Source organism: Salvelinus alpinus, chromosome 32 (genome assembly GCF_045679555.1).
Source record: "Salvelinus alpinus chromosome 32, SLU_Salpinus.1, whole genome shotgun sequence".
Classification (NCBI taxonomy): Eukaryota; Metazoa; Chordata; class Actinopteri; order Salmoniformes; family Salmonidae; genus Salvelinus; species Salvelinus alpinus.
Genome location: NC_092117.1, coordinates 10,076,778 through 10,104,138, shown reverse-complemented (window position 1 = coordinate 10,104,138; position 27,361 = coordinate 10,076,778). Strand labels below are relative to the sequence as shown.

The window sequence follows — 27,361 nt, the reverse complement described above, 5'->3', positions numbered from 1 at the left end:
GCACAAGACTTCATAATGAACATAACATAATGAACATACATTCACACTCACAGTGGCATTCCTTTATAGACCACACACCCTGTCAGCTCACTGACACCTGCATATCGCCATGCTCGCAGATGTCAATCACGTGTGAGCCACAACCAATCGAAGTTAAGCTTCACTGAGGTGGATAGGCCATGTCACATTTTACAGCTTCACCAAATACCCAAGGCCGTGACCCTCCCTTCTCTGTGAGATTCACACATACCCATCATGTTTGGCTGTTATTTGTACATGTGTTAAGACGACATGAATAGAACACAGATAGGGGATTATTTTACATTTGCTCTCTTATTGGGTCTCTCCATACAGCGAACCATGCTGTGTAACTAATACGGGCTTTATAATTTGGACTGTTGGGTAATCTGGAGTACTGGTAGCAGAGGGGTGGTATAGAGCCCTTTTAATCGGCTATGAAAAGCCAACTGACATTTACTCCCGAGGTGCTGACCTGTTGCACCCTCGACAACCACTGTGATTATTATTATTTGACCCTGCTGGTCATCTATGAACAATTGAACATCTTGGCCATGTTCTGTTATAATCTCCACCCGACACAGCCAAGAAGAGGACTGGCCACCCCTCAGAGCCTGGTTACTCTCTAGGTTTCTTCCTAGGTTCTGGCCTTTCTAGGGAGTTTTTCCTAGCCACCGTGCTTCTACACCTGCATTGCTTGCTGTTTGGGGTTTTAGGCTGGGTTTCTGTACAGCACTTTGTGACATCAGCTGATGTAAGAAGGGCTTTATAAATACATTTGATTAATTGATAATAGATGTTGTCAGCGCTCGATCTGCTCCATCCTCAGTAAACACTACCCTCTCTCAGATGTTCTGGAAATAAGTTCCATGGTAATTTATAGTCATGATGTTGCTCACGCCTTACTGAGCATGACAAAAACAATGCCAGGACAAGCCAAGCTGCTCTCAAGCAACGCACTGCTGCAAAAATAGAAGAAGAAGCAGCCATCCGACGGACCGGTCAGAAGGAAAATAAAAGGATACGAACAGCAGGGGAGGTGAGGAACTGGGCTCTTCCTGCCGTAATCAGAAGTCAGAGTGTTTCCTGTCATTGTAGGAGCATGCACCCCCCCCCCCCCCCACACACACACCCACACACAGGTACGTGAACCCTACTTGGCGCAGGCATCATGCATTGTGGGCCCTTAAGCTCTCTTCTTCATAAACACTTCATTATGAAAACCTGAGGACTCTGTAAATATTTGCTCAGCCTTATCACCCTCCCTTATCTTGGCGTGAACTTTCCGCACTACATGGCTTCCAGGGCTTTATTTTCGTAATGACTTTGTGGGTTCTGATAACTTCAAAGAATAGACAATTGAAAATGGGTGGAGCGTTCCTTGAAGGGCTGCTGAAAAACAAATAGTGCTGCAATACCTTGTAAATGGGTTAACAACTCTCACTTACCCTGCCCGTTTGACTTTTATCTACCTGCTCCAGACCTGGCAAACAGGTGTGAGAGACCTCTGCAGATTTATTTCAAGACTAAATCATAAGAGGTTATGGCTACTCTCATCCATAGAAATGAAACATACCATGTGGGGATGACATCCACACTTGGTATGATCATCCTAATTTGGCATCCTATTAGTGAAGTATGCATGGAGACTGCTTTATCACTTAACACTACACCCTACCTACTTACAATTCAGATTTGGTCCAAGATCTGACAAGTATGATAAAACGAAGTCATATAAAAGGTAGGATCCTCAGCCTCACCTCCCACTAGTGTCAGGGTTGGTGGTTGTGCTGTGGAGGGTCTACTCTAGTCAACACAAAGCCCCATTGGCCCCTAGACAAGACAAAGTCAAAGTAGGCCTCCAAGGCCAGCCATTTGGTACAGCTATGCCAGAGATGGGTGCGTTCACTAATGACTCAGACCTTTTCCCCTCAATATTGCTGGGGGAGTCAATAGGGGGGGGGGGGGGGTGATTTATAACTTAGTGTTTTTGTCAGGAGCATGGTAAAGCTGAACATGCTAGTGTCTTTAGGAGACAGTATCCTTCCTGTAGTATGAATGATTGAGAGGGTGTAGTGTCAAAAACAGATGACACTAGAGAAAGATCTTCCCAGAAATTCCAAGACACTTGCTTCATTCTTTCTGTGAAGGATAAGACCAAGCAGCACAAGACTCTTTTCAAAATCATTTTATTGGGAGAACTACAAAAGAAAATGTACAGTAAAGTCTCACACTCAATTTGTAGTGAACTGACTCTCCAAAAATAATTATATTACAACTCAGGTTGTCTTTTTGTCCGTTTTAGTTACATTCAAAAAGCTTTACTTCTGATAAAAGTAGTCAAAAAAATACATAGTGCGCATCCCCTGAACTAGTCAATATCAAACAAAATCAAAAGTAGAGGAATGGGGAATAAAGAAAAGTATGGTTGTCCCAGGGTCTTATAAGTGGTAACAACCTTCAAAAGTAATTCAGCTCCAACACTACATTCAATTAAACTTGTGGAAAAGATACATGTAGGAAAAATACTTTATTTGGTTAATATTAAGGCATGTAAGATGGTGAACCCTGTAGGCACTACACAATAATACTGGGAAACAAGGGATTGCTACATTCTTTAGCGCGTGGCTGGAATCACAGTGTGACCTCGTACAAACAGAAGAAAACAAAAAATACTTTTTTGGTTAATTTATCTACTTGGGTTCTTTGTCACCGAGTCTGATCTATGAATTTTTTTTTGAAAAAAGCAAGGCTAGCTCAGGTTTGGACGGTCTGCACAACCACATTGTTTATACATTCTACAGAAACATCTAGATAAGGATTCTCAAAACACCTTCCACAGCTCTTACAAGCAACCTCAGAACAGCAAATCACGCAAACTTTTGTTTTAATAAACGTAAACAAAATTTAGGAAATAAATATCACATACGTTCTCTTAAATTAAGATTTTTTTTTTTTTACTAATTTACAATAAAAATAACCAAGTAGAAGTTACAAAAGGAGACCAAAAACAATATATATATTACTGTGAAAAGGACATACACTCCACTTTCTGCAGATTAATAATGGCGATCATAATTTAAACATAAAAGAATATAGATCTATTGCTTCATCATACTTGATAAATACAGTATGGACAAATTACCAACATATAGCCTATACTTTTCACAAGATAATAAATAAGTTAAATATTTCATAGCCAGTTACGCACTGCTATGTAATCACTCAAAACAGCTAAAAATATAGAAATATATTTTCAACCATCTGCAGTGATTTCCCCAAACAAACCTAACTCAGAGTGCCTCAACTAAGCAACAAACTATACTACTCAAACAAACCACTGCGTGGCGCTGTGAAAAAAAGATTAAAGTTCTGGAATGGAAGTTTAAGCTTTCAGAAAGGAACACATACTTAGAAGAAGAAAACTATATATTTTTTTATTTTATTTTTTTTACATTGTGTCAAGGCATTTCTTGGCAGGATGGAGGAAATCTGAAACTGCTTTACAGTCTCGTGTCAAGTTTTGTACACATCTATCCCAGGGAAGTGTGGCTTGCCTGAGACAAATACTGCCCTTACTTGCAGCTAAAACGTGTAAGTCACTGATGGAATGCCTTCTGTTGATATCTACTTCTATACAACCATCATTACAAAAAGGAAAAACAACTAATGCCATGTCAAGGACAAATTTGATCCATTGAAAATAACATGGGATGTTTAGTCATCAGAAATCGACAGCCTGCTGAAGATTGGCAAACGTTTCCCAGCATCCAAACTCGGAGACTCAGAGCCGCTAAGACTCCCAGAAGAGCTGAGGGACCCGCTTGCATAACTCTCCCGGTCTGAGAGGGAGTCGGGCGGGCTAGGAGGGGAGTCGAACACCGGTGATTCGTTGAGGCGGCGCAGGGACTGCAAGTGGCTCATGTTGTATGAGGGGGGAGAAGGGGGGCACATGTTGGCATGAATGTTCCCATAGTAGGCACCATTGAAATGGTTGTTGCCATAGCCGTTTTGCGTATGCAAGGCCAGGGGAGCAAGTAAGGCTTTAAGGTCATGTCCAGGAAAACTGAATGCACTGTTCACACAAGACATGGAGTTGGGAGACCGTATGTCCTCATAATAGTTGAGAGAGCAAGAGGAGTTTGAGGGGGGTGGTGGTGTGCGCGACGTGGGGCTCTCGAGTAGTGGCGACTCAAGTCCGTGGTGGCTGGAAAAGCCTGAAAAACTCAGGCTGTGGTGAAGCTTTGGTCTGTCCCTGTTGTACCCAACTTGCTGCTGCACATCGCCGCTTTGACCATAGCCGCAGAGCTCGTGAGCTGATTTGGGCTCCCCCTGCACGTTGGCGTTGCTTGGAGCGGGTCTGCGCTCATCAGCGTTGTGGATAAAATGACAGCGGGGACCGTACGGGCAGAAGCCAATAGTGTGGAAAGTGCGACAGGGCTCGGTTTTATACTTAGGGTGACGAGACAAATTTCTCAGCTCATGGTAGCCGTGCGCGAACTGGCATTTCTCTCCGTATTTGCACGCTCCGTTCTCCTCGAAGGGCCTGCAGAGTTCGGTCTTGTAGCGGGTGGAGTTGATCTGGGAGCCTGGTTTCTGCTGCACGATCTGCAGCTGCTGGCTGCGGTCCCCATTCTCGCTGTATGTCCGGTCGCGGAACTTGTTCTCCTTGTTCATAATGGCAGTGCTGCTGCTCGTCGCGTTCTCCATCAAATTACTGTAGGAGTTGGCAGAGTACTTGTTGCTGTTGTTGGTCATTGCTTCCATGTTGGTGGTCGAGTTTCTACGGAAAAATCCCGGCGCGAAAGAACTATTGGAGCTATGTGTGTTCACTGGAGGACCCACCGCTTTCTTGTCCAGTATGCTATTGATGTGATTCACAGCATTCATGTTCATATCTTGCTGTTGAGAGAAAAGACAAATTAGCAATGCATTTCCAATAACGCGCTTTGACGAATACATGCATTCTGATAAAACAAGACTGCAAACGTACACTTTGCAACACGTTATTGCTTACTATATGTAGTTGTAACCTACTGAAAATAAATGTATGCTCTAAGTTAGCTATCTATCAAACCTGGCAAAAAATATTTTCAAACTCCAAACAATGGGGAAACTTACCTTGTAAAGCATGTCGATATCGTAGAAAGCGGACAAGATGGTTGCAGACATCTCTTTTTCGGAAGTTCTGTCGCAGTAACGTTACAGTAGCTCTCATAGAGGACCAAGCAGGATCCTTCAATGCACGAGGCAACTGTTGTAAATGGTGCCACGACTGTTTTTTTTTAGAGCGTTAAAGAAAAAAACGAATGTGCAATTCCAGTGGTGGAGATGAATCAACAAGTAGGTGAACGTTCCTTGTGTGTTGCAGGTTCTTCCTTAGAGAAGCGCTGAGCCAGACTGCTTCACTAACTGCTTTCCCTCTGCACATGGATATAAATGCTTCGCGGTGGCTCGCGTGGGTGGAGTTTTCTGAAGTTGTAGCAAAGTTTTTTTGCAGGGCACGCCCCCGGTATTCAATAGTCTCCCAGTCACTGGTTGGCCGCCATTATCATACAGCCGCCTTGAAATTGTACCCTCCAAAATTCTATCACACTAAAGTTCCATAGATTTACTAATTAGAATACTAATACTGGTAATTTAATAGGAGCTCTATGCTTGAATCTAGCAATAGCGTACAGTAGTAGTTGCTAGAAAAGTAATTTCTTTGTACAGGTTTAGGCAAATACAAACTAAGGACCACTGCGCTGTCTGTTTCGCACGCTTGAGAGGGACAGCAAGTGTTTGGGGAAATCGTATGAATGAATGCAGCCAGAGTGCAATGTATTTTTTGTTTAGGTTTGTTCCCGAGTGGTTGCATAATGATAATCCACACCCCCGAATTTATGCCCCAGTTCAGGGCTCTAAAACCATGTTTCTGGAAAACTATTGTCCTATAGATTCACTCCATCGCTCATTTCTAGCGCACCTGATTCAAATAGCTTGTTGATAAACGGAATCAAGATAGTAACAACTGGGGTTGGAGCTGAAACCTACAGCTCTCCAGGAGCAGGTTTGGGGAAGCCCTGTGCCTAGTCTCTTACGAATTACAAAATATAATTTTCCACTCCAACGTGGTGAAATAACCGACTTGTAAAAAAAAAAAAATACATTACATAAGTTTTCAATTGTTGTGCAGCACAGTTCCTTTACACATAATATGGCTAATTTAAATATAACAAGGACACACGAGTCCAAAGTAGCACTCGTTGAAGCCACTCGTTATACACAGAGCGTTCAGCCATCTATTCTATTCTGTGGCTCAACCGCACACAACCTCAGAATACTGCACTGAGACTTGACTGAAGGAATGTGAATCTCTGTAAAAAAGCAGTGAAACACTGCCCCCCTGAGAGCAACGCTCAAAATGAATTTACAGACTTGAGCGCCACCTGCTGAGGTGCAAGGCATGATTTAAATTTAAAATAGCCTATTTTGTCAGTGTGATGTAACAAACACTAACACCATCTGAAAGCTATGAAAGTGTGAGAATGAAAATACTCTAATTTGGAGCCAAACCAAGTTCACAGCCACACCATAGAAAGACTGCATAATTTGCAACGAGGTGCAGGGCTATACTAGGGTCCCACAAGGGATATATTTTTGTTTGGAGTATGTTACAATTCTGTAGAAAACATATCACCAAAAATTGCAGGTTTCTGTGACACCAGTTACCATCAAGTCTTTCCCAATTGCCCAAATCTGAAAGTGCATCATTCAATAGTCATACTGTGAGCAGTTCAGCTGCTGAGAGCTGGATATATAAAAAAAACTAGCAACAGCCGAAAACAAATGACAACGGGCTGGAATCTACTACTACGAACCTTTACATTTGAGCTTGAGCGTTTATGATAAATAGTCCAATGCCAAGGCAAGCCTCGTACTGAGAAATCCCCTGAACATGTCCTCATCCGCAAAAAACACTCTCCCATCACACAGTGCTGTTTTTATTGGGGGAGGTTCAAGCGTTCCAAAAACATGACAGAATTTTTACAGTAACAGGGAACGCTGCCAGTACTACAGAGCGAGACTGCCCAGCTGTCTGCACGGGTCGCAGGCACGGGACAGTGGACCATTGTATTGCCCTCCTAATTACGTAACCTAGGACACCAAGGGGGCATAAAAACCTAATCAAATGGTGGAGAAGAGTCCACTGGAAAACGTGTTAAATATATGAACATGACCTATCTTACAACATATCCGAGGACAGCTGTAAACAGAACAAATTGAATTACGAGGGTAATTTAGTGTAAACATCTACGTTAGCAACCCCATGCATTGTCAACAGATTTACTCCCTCCTTCCCATTAAAACCACACTGTTGGTGCTTCTGTTTTTGAGGCCCTTATGACTCCGGGTGTTGTGGGGATTTAATCCAAATGTCCGAAATGCACAACATCCTTGGAGGCAATGTTTATGTAGGGTAGAGTGCACTGTATACATGTCACTGGTTCGAATCCCCAAGGCCGGCAAGGTGTATACATTTGCCGTTCTGCCCTTAAGCAAGACAGTTGACTGCTCCGCTGGCGCTGGCGCCGATGACGAGGACATCGATTAAGGCAGCCCGCACCTCTCAGATTCAGAGGGTTTAGGTTAAATGCAGAAAACACATTTCGGTTGAATACATTGTTGTGCAACTGACTAGCCCTTTCCCTTTCCATGTTACAGTGTAGTGTATATGAGAACAGTGCATGAAGTGTTCTTTATCACATGTAGAGCTAAAGGAATACTATGTCCCAGCACATAGGTTGAAGCCTCAGTGCTCAGTCCTGTTGTACGAGTTGCTGTGAGGACACATACACACACATAACGCCATGTGGTTGTTTTCAAAAATTACGAGGCACATGAATTAGGCATCTTTAATTTGAAACACAGAAACAAAACTCGATCATAAACACTTTTCCGCAGTACATTCCCTTCTAAAACAAATACATCCGCCGCTGATTAAAATGCTAGTCGTTAAAACGTGTACTGCTTGCATAATTGTTCAAATCAAAATATGTATTGGAGTAGCGAGACCGTTGATGCATTTCCAGGCACTATGTGATGTCTCATAGCTGAAAAATGTAATTCCATAACTGTGGTTAATAGATCATACTCCACCCCCTTTTCACCATCAGTTATCTTGACAAGTGAAGACTTGACAGAACTCCAACCTGCATATCTATCGAGATGGTTCAATCTACAATACCAAATCCACCTTTACTCTGGTCTTGACCCCGGAAACCCACCAAGAATGTTAACTTACTAGTGGCTATGGTGTCTTAGACCAACATTGATCTTCCCTGGTCCTCAGCCTCCCCAGTATAGCCAGAGCCAGTGTGGCCCTCTCCTGCTGTAGGGCCAGCCGGGCATGCTCTATGGTGCAGGAAAACTGGGGCAGGGCTGGGAGGCCCTCTAGAGCCTGCTGGGTGGCCAGGGATAGGGCCTCTGTCTGGGCTGAAAGTCTGAGCAACTCTGCCTGGTTCTGGCTCAGAGCCGTCAACCCTGGGGCCTTGAAGAGGACACCCAGGTGTCTGTGTAGTAGCCGTGCCCACTGGACAGGCTCGGCCCAAAGGTTCAGATCGCCCTTCTCAAACAGGAAGTCCTCTTCATCCTGAGCAGAGGAGATGAGAGTGAATGGAAGAGGAGAACTATTGTGTTCAAATGGAAGAGGGTAATGAATGGATTCAGATTGAATGAAGTACATGTTATTCTTTAATGCATTTCAGAGATTGGGATGAAGAAGATACTCTGCCAAAGGGCATAGACTCCAACTCATCTTATCCAGTTGAATCCCAACTCTTCGGGAGGTGTGTGTGTGTCTCCTTACCAGGCCAGTTGCCTCTGCTGTAGATGTCTCTTGCTCCTGGTCTCCCAGCAGCCACTCTGTCAGGGTGAGGATGCCCATTGGCACCTGCCCCCACAGCTGGAACAGCTGGCATAGCAACCCCACACCCATGTCCAGGGCAACAGGTGGGCACACCGAGACACAGGCCACATCTAGGGACACAGGGGACAGAGTCAACAACATGAGGTTTGGGGTTCACATACATACTTTCACATTCTGAGAATCTGGAGAGAAGAGAGAGGGGTAAAGTATGGTTTGGGGAGCAGGGGAGTCTTTAGGGGTAACAGGCACCAGAACGAGAGGCACTGTACTAGTACAGCAGCACTGACGACGCTACAATGTGGATGTTCTTTAAGTTCATAGCATCCGTCACCATTAGGCCCAAAGAACACTAAATAAGGAACAGGAGAAGAAAAAAACAAGTCTGCTCCCAATCTGTTGTCTGACACAGGATCAATGCCAAGCTTTTACACAAGATTGATGCGCTTCTGTCTTTATGTTCCAGACCAAGTGCGCGTTCTCTTCTGAACCTGGAACCTATTATGGGAAAGACATTTTAAATAAAAACACACCAAGGATTGAGCTGGGAAAGAGTATGGGAGAGAGCACAGGAAGAGCGTAAGTGAAGAGAGAAGAGACGGCAGGCGGGAGGACATGACAGTATTAACGCTCATCCAGCAACAGCCTCTAGCCCTAGATGTAATGACTCCACGCATCAATGTGAAAGCTCTCCGCAACTGTGTGCGTGTTTGTGTCTTATTATCCCTTGACCATGCCCTGCACAGCTGATACCTGGAGGTAACAAAAGGGACTTTAAAAAGGGGGGCGTCACCTTAACCCCCATCAACATCCCCACACACCATCCCAAACCACTCCTTAACCACCACCACCCCAACTGTGCTGGGGATAGTGGCTGTTCAGGAGGATTGGTTTTCCCTTCTAAAAGGGGGTGTCAAACCAAGGACTTGAGATTCAAGGAAACCCACTCCGAACCTAGGAAGTTGGTAATTGTACGGTATTGTCAGGGATTTTGTGTGTTGAGCCGGAGTGGCATGTTCCTTTCTCAAACCAAAGTGTTGTGCCGCCCCCTCTCTGGGTTGTCCCGGCTCTAGTGTCACCCCAGCCATTCATCCCAGAGGGGGAGAGAAGGTGACAGGCTTTACCGCTGGACCTGGGCCAGCGTGCTTCAAAACACAACCAGCCCCAAACATTAAGGCATAATGGGAAACTAGCCACTTTTCAATTGATTAACTTTTGGCAGGTTTCACACTTCACTAACACGATTTCCCCTGGTCTGTCATCGGCTTACAGTACTCAATATCCACTACAGTCTTCTCAGGGGATTGGCTTTCCCCTGCTATTAGTCATGTGTGTGTGTGGTGGGGCAAGAGTGTCTGTGTTAGAGTGTGTTGTTTATGTGAGTAATACTGTTTATCTAACAATCTTATCGGAGAGAGGACAGGGCAGTGCCACCATCTTCCTGTTGGTTAATGGGGCTGGCAGGGAGTGACTGACCCACCACTACAGTTGGCACACTAAGCCTGTTGGCATTCAGTGGATAGAATAGAAAAAGAGTGTGAAGAACAATCCAGGAGTATACACTATACAAAGTATATGGAGTCCTACAATTAAAAATCTCATCATAACCTGCTCAGTAAAATCATAACATGACACGAGGAAAGGTACTGTAGGGCATTGTATGAGCTACAGCTGCACTGGAAATAGATTTAGACTCATTTCAGAGAGATCAATGCCTGTTCCATGTACTGCCCTTCAGTCCCGTCAACGGTATTTCGGGGGGTGAATTTTTCCCATCCGCCTCGTTTCTGCACCGTTACGCAGCCAGCAAGCTCTGTGCCATGTTTCGCTATGAAACAGAGCCAAATTCCGGCGGGAAAGGAGGATGTTTAATTCCTGAAATCAATATGTGGTGGGAGTCTTGGGCTGGAACTAATTAAAAAAAATAATAAATGGAAATAAGGAAAGAGAGAGGGGAGCTTTGGTGTTCCGCAAATCCGGGACATAGCTTCTGCAGCTGGGGGGTGTCGGGTGTACCAATGACAGAGGGCTGTAATGATAGTGGTAAAATAAGAGATATTGGTGGACCCTCCTGCCTTCCTGGCGTCATCATACTGTGTGTTGGAGTGTGAGGGGGAGCTACACGCCCACACTCCATTCCGCTGCTCAGCCACCCACATCAGAGAGATAGGGGGCCACAGTACGCCACTTCTATGCCCAGTTTTAATCCACCTGGACCCCTAACCTTGGGAACACACAGGCCCCTGCCCCAGCCCCCTCCACCTGCATTTCTAACAAGGCCCCGCTTAATTTTTCGCTTCTCACAGATCAGAGAAACACGTTTTGGGTGCTGATACACAAATGGTTAATATCTTGGTTTACTACGGTGTAGGCTTTTGTATACCTGTACCTATATGCTCACACACATTCACTGGCAGTAACACACACACACACCAGGGTTTCGTGACTGAGAATTTTTTTATTTACCGTCCATTTGAGAAATTTACCAGACCCATATATGCATTGGCTGTGTAATCCATTAGGGCATCCACCCAAGGTGCTCAGAACAGCAGAAATTATACTTAGATTATGGTCATCTTAACAGAACATGCAACACCTGTAATGAAGCTGCCACTAAAGTGTCATTTTCAAACATTTTCCAAAATGCAATTCGCAGGGAAACACAATTTTAAACAACGCACCTGATGCAAGCGGTTCCATATGTGACAGAGATGTGAATCTAAAGCCGCATCAACTAGGACAGTGTGTTAATATGACTAGGGTTGTGCTTTTGGCTTCTGGACAACGAAAGAAAGTTGATCTGAAAACCAATAGAACAGGAGAGAGATGCTGGTTATGGCATATGAGGAGGTCTTTATGAAATAATTGCCTCCAGATTTCAAATGGTGGGATTTTGCCTCGGCTACTTTGAAGCAAGGTGGTCCCGTGTGGCTCAGTTGGTAGAGCATGGCGCTTGCAACGCCAGGGTTGTGGGTTCATTCCCCACGGGGGGACCAGGATGAATATGTATGAACGTTCCAATTTGTAAGTCGCTCTGGATAAGAGCGTCTGCTAAATGACTTAAATGTAAATGTAAATGTAATGCTTCATAATATGAAGTAAAACGTTCAGGTTTCAAACAATTAAGTATCAGTTTTCAAAATGCATGCCTCCAGCTCACATTGCAAAGGGGTGGGTGACGCGCTGATAGCCTACCGTTTCCTATGTACATGAATTGTGAATAGAGGCCGCTTCAATTACCAGTTTAGAAATAAAAAATGGCCACTTTTAAAATGGTGGCCATCAAAACAAGTTAACACGCAATTCAATTTAGAATTGCTGTGCAATGACTGGGATAATATAAAAGCACGTTTCACTCCAGCAGCAACAAGGTGAGGAGCTGCAGCAGCAGCACTGACTGAGGTGATATTCCTCTCAGAATAGGCTCTTTATATTGTGCGCGTGTGACAAATAAGATACACTACATGACCAAAAGTATGTGGACACCTGCTTGTCGAACATCTCATTCCAAAATCATGGGCATTAATATGGAGTTGGTCCCCCCTTTGCTGCTATAACAGCCTCTACTCTTCTGGGAAGGCTTTCCACTAGATGTTGGAACATTGTTGCAGGGACTTGATTCCATTCAGCCACTAGAGCATTAGTGAGGTCGGGCACTGATGTTGGGCGATTAGGTCTGGCTCGCAGTCTGCTTTCCAATTCATACCAAAGGTATTCGATGTGGTTGAGTTCAGGGATCTGTGCAGGCCAGTAAAGTTCTTCCACACCGATCTCAACTAAACTATTTCTGTATGGACCTCGCTTTGTGCATGGGGGCATTGTCATGCTGAAACAGGAAAGGGCCTTCCCCAAACTGTTGCCACAAAGTTGGAAGCACAGAATCGTCTAGAATGTCATTGTATGCTGTAGAGTTAAGATTTCCCTTCACTGGAACTAAGGGGCCTAGCCGAACTATGAAAAATAGCCCCAGACCATTATTCCTCCACCAAACTTTAGTTGGCACTATGCATTGTGGCAGGTAGCATTCTCCTGGCATCCGCCAAATCCAGATTTGTCCGTCAGACTGCCAGATGGTGAAGCGTGATTCATCACTCCAGAGAACGCGTTTCCACTGCTCCAGAGTCCAATGACGGTGAGCTTTACACCACTCCAGCCAACACTTGGCATTGTGCATGGTGATCTTTGGCTGCTCTGCCATGCAAACCCATTTTATGAAGCTCCCGACAAACAGTTCTTATGCTGACATTGCTTCTTCCAGAGGCAGTTTGGAACTTGGTAGTGAGTGTTGCAAACGAGGACAGACGATTTTTACGCACTACGCGCCTCAGCGTCCCTTTCTGTGCGCTTGTGTGGCCTACCACTTTGCAGCTGAGCCGTTGTTGCTCCTAGACGTTTCCATTTCACAATAACAGCACTTACAGTTCACCAGGGCAGCTCTAGCTGGCATCCTATGACAGTACCACGTTGAAAGTCACTGAGCTCTTCAGCAAGGTCATTCTACTGCCAATGTTTGTCTGTGGAGATTGCATGCCTGTGTGCTCGATTTATACACCTGTCAGCAAGGGGTGTGGCTGAAATAGCCAAATCCACCAATTTGATCACATACTTGTATATATGGTATACATGTAGACTAACGGAAATAAACGCGCCAATTTAGTTCCACTGAATTATGCAAATGACCGATACGCATGACGTCAAACGTATTTACATCTACTGGTATTTCCATCAGTAGCTAGGTTTCTATCCAATTGGGCGACAGATTTTCATGCGAATATTCAAAAATCCGCAAAGAGGTTGTGGCAGATAAAAGGCCGTGCGTGATGACGTAGTGCACATAAAAATACCTTGTGTGGTTAAACTTCCATGTACCTTTTCCCCCTCATCATGTACCAACAAAAAAATACAAGTTAAACGGGTTTCCATCACATTTTCAACTCTACTGATGGTTTTCTCACAAAAAAAAGTGCGTTATGTAGCGAGTACACACTCTGGTATTGGGACATGCACTCTAGCCAAGAGCGCACTATCTGTGCACTGTTGGCTAGAGCGCACATTTAGCCTACTCGATATGACGGTTATTATATCAATATTTGCCCACCGACATTTCTCCCATAATTAATTTTAGACACAAAAAGATCCCAACTTGTCTAGTGTATTTTGTTTTGTCGACATTTGGAATGTTTACCGAAAAATTATCAGGACTTTATCCGACATGTACTTCACCTGCATAAAAACGTTAGATGGAAACTTGGTTAATGAATAAAAAGCATTATTTTACAAATGGCAGTGTTTTTTTCTCCCGTTCAATTTGGCCCGCAACAATTAAAATGTATCGGCTTTTCATATAATATTTTGCTAAAAGCCATCAAGGGAAACCCTGACACACACACTGGAGATTGTGCAGAGGTGCGGAGACCAGGACGTGTTGACGTGTGTGTGTGTGTCAGAGAGAGGGGTGTTGGTGTGTGAAAAAACACTTTAGAACCCCAACTTCCTCCTATAGCTCAACGAGAACCAGTGTGAGAGATACAGACCATAGCCTCACAAGAAGAGCCTCTACTCTAGTAAACAATAACAACAATCATGAACATATAAAGTGGGTTGTGTTCCGCCAGTGCTGGTGGGACTATCTGGCCATCTCCAGACCAGTCTAAAGTAACACTGACACTCAGGAGTGATTTCAGTTCTAATTGTAGGTGATTTTCTATTACTTCACCTCAAAGCTTTTTCTTCAGTCGTTGTCAGTAAACTAATCTGGGCCTCAGATTTGACAGAAGGGTGCTTCCAGGCTTAAAAATAAACTTGACAGTTACATATTGGGATGTTATTTTTTTATGATATATTGTATCGTTTTGACAATATACTTATTTTGCTAGTTGGCTTTACCTGAACCAAAACGCCAGTATTTTTCCTTCATAGCTTGTTCTCGTTTTTCTTTTATAATAGGCAGCCAATTTGTTTTCAGCACTTTTATTTCCATGACTGATCAAAACTAGGTTCTCATCTTTAATAAATAGATGAGAATAATAAAATCACAGCATCGAATCGCAATACATATAGAAAGGGGAAGGGGATACATAGTCAGTTGAACAACAATGGGGGCAGTCGGGGGGGCTGACTTAATAGATATGCACATCATCGGCGCCCGGGGAGAAGTTGATGGGGGTTAACGGCCTTGCTCAAGGAATTGCAATACATATCGTATCGGCACCTAAGTATCGTGATAATATCGTATCGTGAGGTCCCTGGCAATTCTCAGCCCTAATGCATGATCCATACATAAACTACCAACCCAGGTTTATGACTGAACGATTCCCAGCCCTAATGCATGCTCCATTCATAAACTACCAACCCAGGTTCAATGACTGAACGATTCCCAGCCCTAATGCATGCTCCATACATAAACTACCAACCCAGGTTTATGACTGAACGATTCCCAGCCCTAATGCATGCTCCATTCATAAACTACCAACCCAGGTTTAATGACTGAACGATTCCCAGCCCTAATGCACGCTCCATTCATAAACTACCAACCCAGGTTTAATGACTGAACGATTCCCAGCCCTAATGCATGCTCCATTCATAAACTACCAACCCAGGTTTAATGACTGAACCATTCCCAGTTAAAACAGAAAACGTGGTTTAGAGGTGTAAAAATCCTCTGCTACATCTGCTTATCCTCCTACCATCATGCTGCTGTAAATGATTGGACAGAGCGGCACACACACACACTACATAATATTGAAGTTAATATTGACATAGGCCGAGACTGTGGATTCAATGATGGTTCATTGAGAATGGCCTAGATAAAAACAGACAGGTCAGCCTGTCTGCATAGCAGGTTAAAACAAACTTCAGCTGGCTTTACATACAGTTGAAGTCAGAGTTTACATACACTTAGGTTGGAGTCATTAAAACTAGTTTTTTAACCGCTCCACAAATTTCTTGTTAACAAACTATAGTTTTGGCAAGTCGGTTAGCACATCTACTTTGTGCATGACACAAGTCATTTTTCCAACAATTGTTTACAGACAGATGATTTCACTTATAATTCATTGTATCACAATTCCAGTGGGTCAGAAGTTTACATACACTAAGTTGACTGTGCCATTAAACAGCTTGGAAAATTCCAGAAAATTATGTCATGGCTCTGGAAGCTTCTGTTAGGCTAATTGACATCATTTGAGTCAATTGGAGGTGTACCTGTGGATGTATTTCAAGGCGTACCTTCAAACTCAGTGCCTCTGCTTGACATTACAAAATAGATGGCATCATGAGGCAGAAAAATCATGTGGATATATTGAAGCAACATCTCAAGACATCAGTCAGGAAGTTAAAGCTTGGTCGCAAATGGGTCTTCCAAATGGCCAATGACCCCAAGCATACTTCCAAAGTTGTGGCAAAATGGCTTAAGGACAACAAAGTCAAGGTATTGGAGTGGTCATCACAAAGCCCTGACCTCAATCCTATAGAATTTTTGGGGGGCATAACTGAAAAAGCATGTACGAGCAAGGAGGCCTACAAACCTGACTCAGTTACACCAGCTCTGTCAGGTGGAATGGGCCAAAATTCACCCAACTTATTGTGGGAAGCTTGAGGAAGGCTACCCGAAACGTTTGACCCAAGTTAAGCAATTTAAAGGCAATGCTACCAAATACTAATTGAGTGTTTGTAAACTTCTGACCCACTGAGAATGTGATGAAATAAATAAAAGCTGAAATAAATAATTCTCTCTACTATTATTCTGACATTCACATTCTTAAAATAAAGTGGTGATCCAAACTGACCTAAAACAGGGGATTTTTTTACTGGGATTAAATGTCAGGAATTGTGAAAACCTGAGTTTAAATGTATTTGGCTAAGGTGTATGTGAACTTCTGACTTCAACTGTAACTATTCAGACCCTTTACTCAGTACTTTGTTGAGTGACTTTTTTGGCAGCGATTACAGCATTGAGTTTTTTGGGGTATGACGCTACAATCTTGGGACACCTGTATTTGGGGAGTTTCTCCCATTCTTCTCTGCAGATCCTCTCAACCTCTGTCAGGTTGGATGGGGAGCGTTGCTGCACAGCTATTTTCAGGTCTCTCCAGATATGTTCGATCGGGTTCAAGTCTGGGCTTTGACTGGGCCATTCAAGGACATTCAGAGACTTGTCGCGAAGCCACTCCTGCGTTGTACTGGCTGTGTGCTTACGGTCGTTGTCCAGTTCACCCTAGTCTGAGGTCCAGAGTGCTCTGGAGCAGGTTTTCATCAAGGATCTCTATGTACTTTGCGCCATTCATCTTTGTCTCGATCCTGACTAGTCACCCAGTCCCTGAAAAACATCCCCACAGCATGATTGTGCCAGCATTATGCTTCACCGTAGGGATGGTGCTAGGTTTCCTCCAGACTTGACACTTGATATTCAGGCCAGCGGGCTGTTATGTGCCTTTTACTGTGGAGTGGCTTCCGTCTGGCAACTCTACCAAAAAATGACTCATTGTTGGAATGCTGAAGAAATGGTTGTCCTTGTGGAAGGTTCTCCCATCTCCACAGATGATCTCTAGAGCTCTGTCAGAGTGACCATTGGGTTATTGGTCACCTCCCTGACCAAGGCCTTTCTCCACAGATTGCTCAGTTTGGCCGGCTGGCCAGCTCTAGGAAGAGTCTTGGTGGTTACAAACTTCTTCCATTTAAGAATGATGGAGGCCAATGTGTTCTTGGGGACCTTCAATGCTGGAGAAATGTTTTGGTACCCTTCCCCAGGTCTGTGCCTCGACAGGATCCTGTCTCGGAGCTCTACAGACAATTCCTTCGACCACATGGCTTGGTTTTTGCTCTGACATGCACTGTCAACTGTGGGACCTTATACAGACAGCTGTGTGCCTTTCCAAATCATGTCTAATCAATTGAATTTACCACAGGTGTACTCCAAGTTGTAGAAACATCAAGGATTATCAATGGAAACAGGATGCACCTGAGCTCAATTTGAGTCTCAAAGCAAAGGGTCTGAATACTTATGTAAATAAGGTATCTGTATTTTGTCATTTTGGGGTATAGAATGTAGATTGCTGAGGATTTTGTATTTATTTAATCCATTTTGGAATAAGGCTGTAATGTATCAAAATGTGGAAAAAGTCAAGGAGTCTGAATATTTTCCGTAGGCACTGTATCCAAAAGTATGTGGACACCCCTTCAAAGTTGTGGATTTGGCTATTTCAGCCAGACCTGTTGCTGACAGGTGTATAAATCGAGCACATAGCCATGCAATCTCCATAGACAAACATTGGCAGTAGAATGGCCTTACTAAAGAGCTCAGTGACTTTCAGCGTAACACCGTCATAGGATGCCACCTTTCCAACAAGTTAGTTTGTCAAATTTCTGCCCTGCTAGAGCTGCACCGGTCAACTTTAAGTCCTGTTATTCTTAAGTGGAACAACAGCTCAGCTGCGAAGTAGTAAGCCACACAAGCTCACAGAACGGGACCGTAGAGTGCTGAAGTGTGTAAAAATAATCTGTCCTCGGTTGCAACACTCACTACTGAGTTCCCAACTGCCTCTAGAAGCAACAGTTATCTTGCCAAATGTTTAAGGAGTTTTGTTTACACACCTCCTTGACGGCATATATATATTTTAACAGAACTGCTCGTCGGGAGCTTCATGAAATGGGTTTCCATTGCAGAGCAGCCGCACACAAGCCTAAGATCATCATGCTCAATGACAAACGTCGGCTGGAGTGGTGTAAAGCTCGCCGCCACTGGACTCTGAAGCAGTGGAAATGCGTTCTCTGGAGTGATGAATCACGCTTCACCATCTGGCAATCGGACGGACGTATATGGGTTTGGCAGATGCCAGGAGAACGCTACCTGCCCCAATGCATAGTGCCAACTGTAAAGTTTGGTGGAGGGGGAATAATGGTCTGGTGCTGTTTTTCATGGTTTGGGCTATGCCCCTTAGTTCCAATGAAGGGAAATCCTAACTCTACAGCATACAAAGATATTCTAGACGATTCTGTGCTTCCAACTTTGTGGCAACAGTTTGGGGAAGGACCTTTCTGGTTTCAGCATTACAATGACCCCGTGCAGTAGCATAGCTTAATCATGATGGGCCCAGGTGCCCAAACAAATTACGGGCCCCTATCCCCACCCATATTTCCCTTAAAATTAAAGTAATTTTGCTGGTAAGGCTGTGTGGTAATATTACTAAACATTGTAACAGCAGAGTAGAACCTAATCTAAGGGCACATTTGAAGCAGTTACCAGAGAAGCCGCAATATAGGCAATACATTCAGCACCATGGACGCTGTCAGAAATTAACCCATATAAGTCGATCAGCACCACAGAAAGCACAAAGCGGTCAAAAAACACCCTATTTTATCTGGAAAAAAATAGGCAATAGCCTATATTATAAAACATAAATATATAGATTAATCTCTTGACAGAAACACCGAAACATAGCCAATGACCCAGTACGTGCTCGCTGGAGTTATGCACGGCCGAAAACTGACATACCGGTATCTCAAATGATCTGCCTCCCGCAGAGGCCTATAGCAGAAACACCAGCAAATCAATGAAGTGGACTATTCAAACAGATTGCTTAAATGGCAGCATGCCTTTCAACAGTATACGATGCGTATGTGCTTACTATTATTCTTATAGCCTAGTTAAACGTATAGACTATGATGACAAAGTTGTGGCTCAGCGGCCGTGCACCAGAACATGGTTTCCAAAGACAGATCTAGCATAGTCAGAGATTGACAAGCAATGTAAATGAATCTCAATAAAGCTTGATTTATATAAGCTGTCTGGGTAGCCTACCCTGTAAAAAAATATAAGCTTACTCACTCATTTCATTGGCATTTGACGTGCCTTGCGCTCTGTGAAGTCGTTGACTACGGCATTCAAATCCATGGTCCTGGCCCTGGTGTTTTCAATGGACAGAATGTACAAGCCACTCAGTCTCTCCTGTCCCATGCTGCTCCTCAGGTATGATTTAATCATTTTCAGTTTGGAAAAGGAGTGCTCGTCACTGGCTACCGTTACAGGCAGTCATAAAAAGGAGCATCGCTGTAACTACTTCCCCAAATGTAGCAGTGACTGAATTGTAATCCACAATGAGCATCTTGGCCAGGTCTCTCACTGTAGTGTGCTTTGCTATTTCCTTCTTAAAACAGGCCCTGAAAGAGAGTAATTGGCCAGGGAAGCTTGCTGATATATTTTTGCTGTAATGTTCAGCCAGCCGGCTGGCGGTCTCGTAGAGTTGATCATCATCTGCGTTGGCCAGGGTAGTGGGATGGATGGAGTCAAACAGACTCGACGTTGCCCGCTGACTTTTAAATCTGGTTGACAGCTGGTGGATAACGATGTCAAGGTTTGCATTAAAGACGTTGACTCTAAAACTACTCTCCCCATCAGGCAGTCGCTCGTCCTCGCATAGCTCATCAAAATGACGCCTCGCCTTCCTTCTCCGAGTGTCTTGAAATGCGTTCTGAGCTCCCCATTTGTCGGCAAGGGTCTTTGCAGTGACTTTGTCCTTCTCAAAATCCTGTCGGAATCCAGACAGGACCTCTATAATGTCCTTGAGTAGGCTGACTGCCCTGTGCAGGTCTGCGTCTTTGGCCTGTAACATTTTGAAGACGACGTTCACATTTTCTAAAACCTTAGTCTGCAGAACGACAAAAAAAATGTCAGTGCTGCTGCATCATCCCTCTCGTTCTTCTTGTCACTTAAAAGCACAATCTTGGTGAGCGCCTTCATTACGTCCACATATCTGTATCTCAGGGCGGCAAGGGACTCATATCTAGATCACCAGCGGGTTGGACACAGTCGTTTTAGTGATACATTTTCTTTTTCTGATGGAAAAACAAATACACCACTCAACATGGATCTCTTTATGCTATGCCCGGAGAAGGTGTATAACAGTTCAACAGTCTCATAAAACTGTTTAAACTCTGGCACATTTTTGACAGAGACGTTGAGCCAGGTTAAGATTGTGCGCTGCGCAATGCAGAACAGCAAGGGGCTCTTTTTCGGATATTCTGGCCTGCACACCCGAATAGACCCCGCTTATGTTAGCAGCTCATCACAACCCTGCCCAGAACATTTTGAAATATCCCGCCCATTATCCTCTATGCTGCCCAGGACTTTATGTTGAAGCTCAGCCGCTGATGTGTCAGCAGTCTCCAGAAATCCCCAAAACGACTCTGTGATGGTCAGATCTGTGGCGACATTATCTGCATCCCTTATCACTCTCACAAAGCGATGAACTTGGTTTAACTGGTCTACTTTGGATACATCCGGTGTGGTGTCCATAATAATAGAAAAAAAATGGGGCTTCCTGCATCTCTCCCTGAATGTCACACTTCATTCGCTCGGTTAAGATATAAATCAGCTCATTTTGGATTTGAGGACAGATAGTTAATTAACAGATCCTGCGGGGCGTTCTAAAAGTTCTTTCGGAACTGGGTCGTAAAATGGCAGTTCAATTATACTGAGACGATTCCCACTGTTGGCCTGCCCCAACTTTTCACGGTGCCCCTAACTATGCGCTCCAACACCTGTCGCCAGAAATGTGCTGCATTTCTGCGTCAATAGCGCCATTGAGCTTCCATTGCTCATATACAAAACAGGCACCCATGTGAATCTGGGATGTCTCATGACATGCTATTTTGTATGTTAGATGGCACCAATCTCTCACCCCATTCACCCACGCATCAGAGAAGAAAGGGGCACTCCGATCTCCGAACAGCCAGCAAGGCTCACAATACCCCCAATCTAGCTTGGCCGAATAACATAGCCATGTACGTGGTAATTTGATTCCAGCCTTGGTTGTAGTGGGGTAATACGACTCGGAAAACACAGCCTTTCGTCATCTCTTGGGAATGGGCTAGAAGGCTTACACGAGCCTAATGCAATAACGTGCCGTTTAACCTTTGCATCCATATATGTTGCATAATGTCCCCTGTCAGTTGGATAGGTTAAAAGGCCGTCAGTCCCACTTCCACCTGTTTCCTCAGCCGCCACGATTCTAGCCTCGCCCTGCTCCTCTTCCTCCCCTCCCGGCCCAGGGATAGTTTGTCCGGCCTGGCTTGTGCTCAGGGTCATATCCGCCGATACCTGACAACCTGTATCCTCCTCTGTCAAAGTTGCTTCTTCTGGCACGATGGCCTTGACCCGTTAAAAGCTGCTGCTGGCGATGATAAACCTACATCCTCTTCTGGTCCCGCTACATTGCTTCTGCTAGCAATGGCTGCACTTTACTGCATTTGAAAAAGGAATCTAACAAATTTTGATACGTCCTTTGCTTTCTCATTTTTGGCTTCCTCTTTTGGGCTCCACTTTTGTGTTGATACATAGCTGATTTTTAAATCCTTCATTTTCTACTCGACTTTCTTAATTTCCCCCCCCCCCGGCCGTTGTCTCTTGATAGCTAGCTCAACTGTTGCTTAAAGCAGTTTTAAAGTTAGTTTCCTTCTATTCTACACATTTTGCCATTGGGCAGAGAGAAACATTCTAGTTTCAAAGCTATCTATTTTCAGTGGCTCAGGGCACACAGGGCTCCACTGTAGTTCAGTGAGAACCAGGAAGGGCCTTATCAGGCTGCAAGGACTGTATAATACTATAGAACAAAATGTTGAAAGGTTGTTCTCTCTCATACTTCTAAATGCATAACTAACTTGTAGGGGGGAAAAAAGAGGGAAGTGCTGCTAGGATACAAAATAGTAGATCTTTGTTGATAGAGAATGTGCTCTTTGGTAAAGGGGTTAATTGATCATTAAAAAAAACGAGGACATGACTAACTCTCCAAGTCAATTGACCATCTACTGTGCTGGTGTTGACAATCGACCATACCATCTATTGTACTACATTGTAAGTACACCCTATATTTTTGGGTACCAACTCAAGCCCTCTTCCTTTATATACCACCCCTACGTTGAAATATGTCTGTGGATATGAAGTAGAGGTATAATACATGCTAGGGTCTACTGGGGTGAAGGGATGGAGTCTGAGTCACTTCCATATCAAAAGGCAGAGAGCTGGTCATTACATGGCCTTGGTTTGACACCACCACTACTTTACCCTGCCACGTTAGGTCGTAAACATGCCCCCATCCCCATTACAGTACTCTGTAGGCAGACACGGTGGCTGGGCTGAATGTAGACACGACATCAACACACAGTGTCCTTTGGACAGCAGAATAATGTACGCTCTGTAGAGTCCATGAAGAACTCTGACGCCCACACATCAGGGTTGAACTCTCAGGAAATGACTAGTGTGGTGAGGAGGGAGAAATGACAGGGGATCCCCAGGACACACACACACACACACACATAGCAATTATGTTAATTTTATTCCCATCCTGTTGTAGAAAAAGCATATCAGTCTTAGTCATCTGGTTTGCATCTGACCCTGACCCCAACGTACACATTGTTGTATAGACGTGGATGTTCTTTTTATTAGAGAACAATGAGGTGATGTTATCAGTGGAGGCAGATGCAGGGACAATAAGGGTGGCTCCTGTGTTTTCACCAGGAGAAGAAGCTGGGAAAATAGAGGAAGTGTGTGTCTTGAGGAGAGAAAGTCACACTGAGCAGACAGATGTCAATACCAGAGGTTGGAGCCGGTTCAGGGAACAGAACAAAAACATGTTATTTTATTGTTTTTTGAGGAACAGAATCAGAAACCGACATTGAAAGTGATCTATACTGTTCCGGAACAGAACAGTTATTTAAAAAGCGTGGAATCCGGTTTAATTTTAATTCAACCTTTATTTAACTAGGCAAGTCAGTTAAGAACAAATTCTTATTTACAATGACGACCTAACTCGGCCAAACCTGGACGACGCTGGGCCAATTGTGTGCTGCCCTATGGGACTCCTAATCACGGCCGGATGTGATTTTAAGTGATTTTTTAAGCAGTTTTTAAGTGATGATTTTATTTATTAAGGGAAAAAAGCTATCCGAACCTTCATGGCTCTATGTGAAAAAGTAAATGCCCCCCCTTGTTAAATAAAACGTAATAATGTTTACATACTGCTTTAATCATCTCAAATGTATATACTGTATTCTATTCTACTGTATTTTAGTCAATACCACTCCGACATTGCTCGTCCTAATATTTATATATTTCTTAATTCCATTCTTTTACTTGTAGATTTGTGTATTGCTGTGAATTGTTAGATACTACTGCACTGTTGGCGCTAGGAACAAGCATTTCGCTACACCCGCAATAACATCTGTTAAATATGAGTATATGTGACCAATACAATTAGATTTGATTTTGATTTAATGCTAACACTAAAGTGACAGTGTGAAATACAGTATGAATTTGTCCTACAAATCTTTTGTCGCTGAACAGTTGTGGTTTCGTTTGTTCTCTTTCTGTCTATCTAATACTTGTTGCATTCACTGAATTGTTAAAGTAGGCTGCTATTTCACATTTTGTTTCAGGCCTTGGTCTGTACTAAATCTTCAATGAGAGAGGTTATGAAATATTCAAACAACTATTCAGAGACTTTTTACATTGTTACAGAAGTAAGAATCGGTGTCAATCCAACAGCCTACTTTGTGAGGGTTTTGAAATACTTTCTGAATATTGTCCTTTGGTCACATTTTGGATAATTGTATTTATATGTAAATAATATTTATAAGTGTAATATATTATACTTGGTACAGTTTGAGTGAGTAATTTAGTCAAATGTACTACAATTGAAATACTCTAGGGTGTTTTGTTGTGTTGAGTGTTAATCGTTTGTTGATAGTGAGTGTCTTTACACAATGGAAGACAAAATTAATGTTATTCCTATTGACATGAATGTGGTGTCATATTAAAGAGGCTGTGCTCTTAAACTAAGTTAACTTGTTCTTTGTTTTTGAGATATGTCTGTTAGTTTGAAATGTGTGAGAAAATTAGCTTTTAAATTCTCAGTAATCTACAGCAGCATTCTAGAATTCTATTGGGGTCTAAAGTGTTAAGGATACTTAATACAACGGGTGGGTCTAATCCTGGATGCTGATTGGTTAAAAATCGCATTCCAGCCGGTGTCTATTCCACAGGTTACCACCGGCTAAAGCTATGACGTTGAAAGGCCTATTTACTCTGTTCCATCTCACTGCCCAGCCAGGCAATTTATAAACTTGATCTCCACTTTAAAAAGCATCTAGACATCATCTCCCATTTCTTTTAGACTAGTATTTGATTTTCAACAGCGGAGATTTTTATAAACCTTGCAGTCTGTCCAACATTTGCAACATCGTTTTGTATTGATATTCGATGTCCAGCAGGTCCACAGTAATGAATGCATCTGGAGACGGGACGAGACAGGCAGCTTTTTTCAGCCAGTCGAAATCATGAATCATCTAGGATCATTTTTATGGATATAAACAATGAATAGTCAAAAGAAAACAGGTACAATGAAATGAAATGCAGATAGCTTTAAAGACTGCAAACTTCAGTTTGAAGTGATCGTGTTAGCGGTGTTGTTGGCTAGCACCTCTGAACAACAGTGTGCTGACGAGAGAGCACATTTTCTATGCCAGGCAAAATCACACCTCATTAGATCATTGTTATGGATGGATCCAAATAAATGTCACTAGAAGAAAGCTTAAACAAATGCAGCTACTTTGCTGTTATTCTGGCTCCACTGTTTGACGTGACTGTAACTTAGCCGTAGTTGGCTGGCTAGCAAGCAAGGGTTAAGAACGTTGCCAGCCAGTATGGCAATGGAACATTTAGAACGAACGACCGGGTTGCGTCCATAGATACAGAACAAAAAGACTGAACGACTGGGTCGTGTCTCTGACAATCGAACTGATAGAACAAACAACCAGCTGTCTTGTGGAAGGATGAAATAGTATGAATAAATTCACCAAATTAACATTAATGAAAAATGTCAACCATTATTTGAATAGGTTGGTAACCTGTTGTATAAAATTGATAATACCCTCGAAGCCGATGTTGGGTGGATATATTGGGCCTAACAACCGTGCAAATATATCCTCCAAACACAGGCTTCTCTTGCATTATCACTTAAATAGTTATCACGTTTCACATTGGATTTATTAACTACAAAATGGTAAGATGTGTTTTTATTTTAATTTGGGTGCCACTCTGCACACACAAGCTTGATAGCTAGCTAAGCTTGTTACCTAGCTCTGGTCTAGCTCTCGAAAGCTCTAGGCGGCATTATGTGTAATGTAATGTAATGTAACTGAGAGTCATGATCAAGGCTAGCTCTGGTCCAATGTTAGTTAAGACAACTCTCTGAAATTAAAAGACATTCAAAGTTCCTTCATAGAAGCCGCTCCTCCGTAGGCCTAATTCAGATAACGCATGTCATAACAACAAGATGCCAGCGCTCTCCTCAACTGCAAACATTTCAGCAGCATGTCACACCCTACACCACACCTGTCTCTCCAATACATGGACATAGCTTGCCTGCTCCATAAAGCTGCTCTATCGACTGGTGAAGTAATTTCATGTTGAGATAAATGTGAAATAAAATATATTCAGACGTTTAAAAAAAGAACAGAAAGGAACGATATAAACTGCTAGTTTTTTGTTTTGAACCGGTTCAGAACTTTATTCTGCTGGACGGAACAGTGGAACTGAACAAAAAAAAAGTGCTTCTGTTCACAACGAACCAATTGGAAAATAAGTTCAGTTCCAAACCCTAGTCAAAACTCCGGTGCTGTGAGTGCCTGCCTGCGCTACAAAAGGGGTGCTTTTGAGTGGTCTCATATTTCAGTGAGTGGGGCAGCGTGTGTGTTAGTCTGAGAACGCAATCTGGAGGCGAAGAAAACGCACACCTGTTTAGGCGAGGTGCTGGCTAGCGGAGTCAAACACTTGAAAAACAAAAGGAGAGCCGCACGCTCTAGGAGCTGAGATGCAATCATTTAATAACCTAATATCCAACGTTTCACCCGATGAAAACAGCTTGTCTGTCGAAACGTTGGATATTAGGTTATTAAATTACTGCATCTGAACTCCTAGAGTGTGCGTGCGGCTCTCCTTTTCAAGTTTGAGAGCGCATCCATGTCCCAAGAGCTGGAGTCACAAAATACTTTGCAAAACAAAGAACAAACGCTTCAGAGCTATGACGAATCACCACACACACACAAATGATATCCAGCACCGGTGTACCCCCCCCCCCCCCCCGCCAAACTAGATTTAGCACCCCTCATTCCGGGAACCCTCCCCAATCTTAGCGAGAAACAGCGTCAGTGCCCCTCCCCAACACATGTGTGTGTGTTTGACACTGTGACAGAGACGGTAATAGAAAGATTATGGGGTAACTGTATATGACCTCTATATCTAAAGCATTTACAACACATCCACAAGTGCTAACTAAACATGATGTAACAGCTGCATGTAGTGCTACTAAAGCACATTTCTTTGAAAATGTCGATTTCGAATCAGATGGAATTTGGTTAAGCAGCCCGTGTGTGTGTTTCAGT

General features: G+C 43.4%; 2 protein-coding genes across 2 annotated transcripts in view; both read right to left on the bottom strand.

The window, feature by feature from the left end:
• Window positions 1-2,190: 2,190 nt before the first annotated feature.
• On the bottom strand, window positions 2,191-6,392 carry LOC139562667 (mRNA decay activator protein ZFP36L2-A-like). The gene is made up of 2 exons (XM_071380550.1): window positions 5,140-6,392; window positions 2,191-4,920 (listed from the first exon to the last, which is right to left on the bottom strand). Exons 1-2 carry the CDS (start codon window positions 5,188-5,190, stop codon window positions 3,736-3,738), a joined length of 1,236 nt encoding a protein of 411 aa, XP_071236651.1. The 5' UTR covers window positions 5,191-6,392; the 3' UTR covers window positions 2,191-3,735.
• A 1,510-nt stretch (window positions 6,393-7,902) lies between these two features.
• The window catches only part of LOC139562707 (tRNA (32-2'-O)-methyltransferase regulator THADA-like), a 98,708-nt gene continuing 79,249 nt past the window's right edge, over window positions 7,903-27,361 (bottom strand). Inside the window, exons 37-38 of the mRNA XM_071380655.1 lie at window positions 8,870-9,039; window positions 7,903-8,653 (exon numbers count right to left, since the gene is read on the bottom strand). Coding sequence (XP_071236756.1) covers window positions 8,312-8,653; window positions 8,870-9,039 — 512 coding nt within the window. The 3' untranslated portion in view covers window positions 7,903-8,311. The remainder of the gene's footprint in view (window positions 8,654-8,869; window positions 9,040-27,361) is intronic.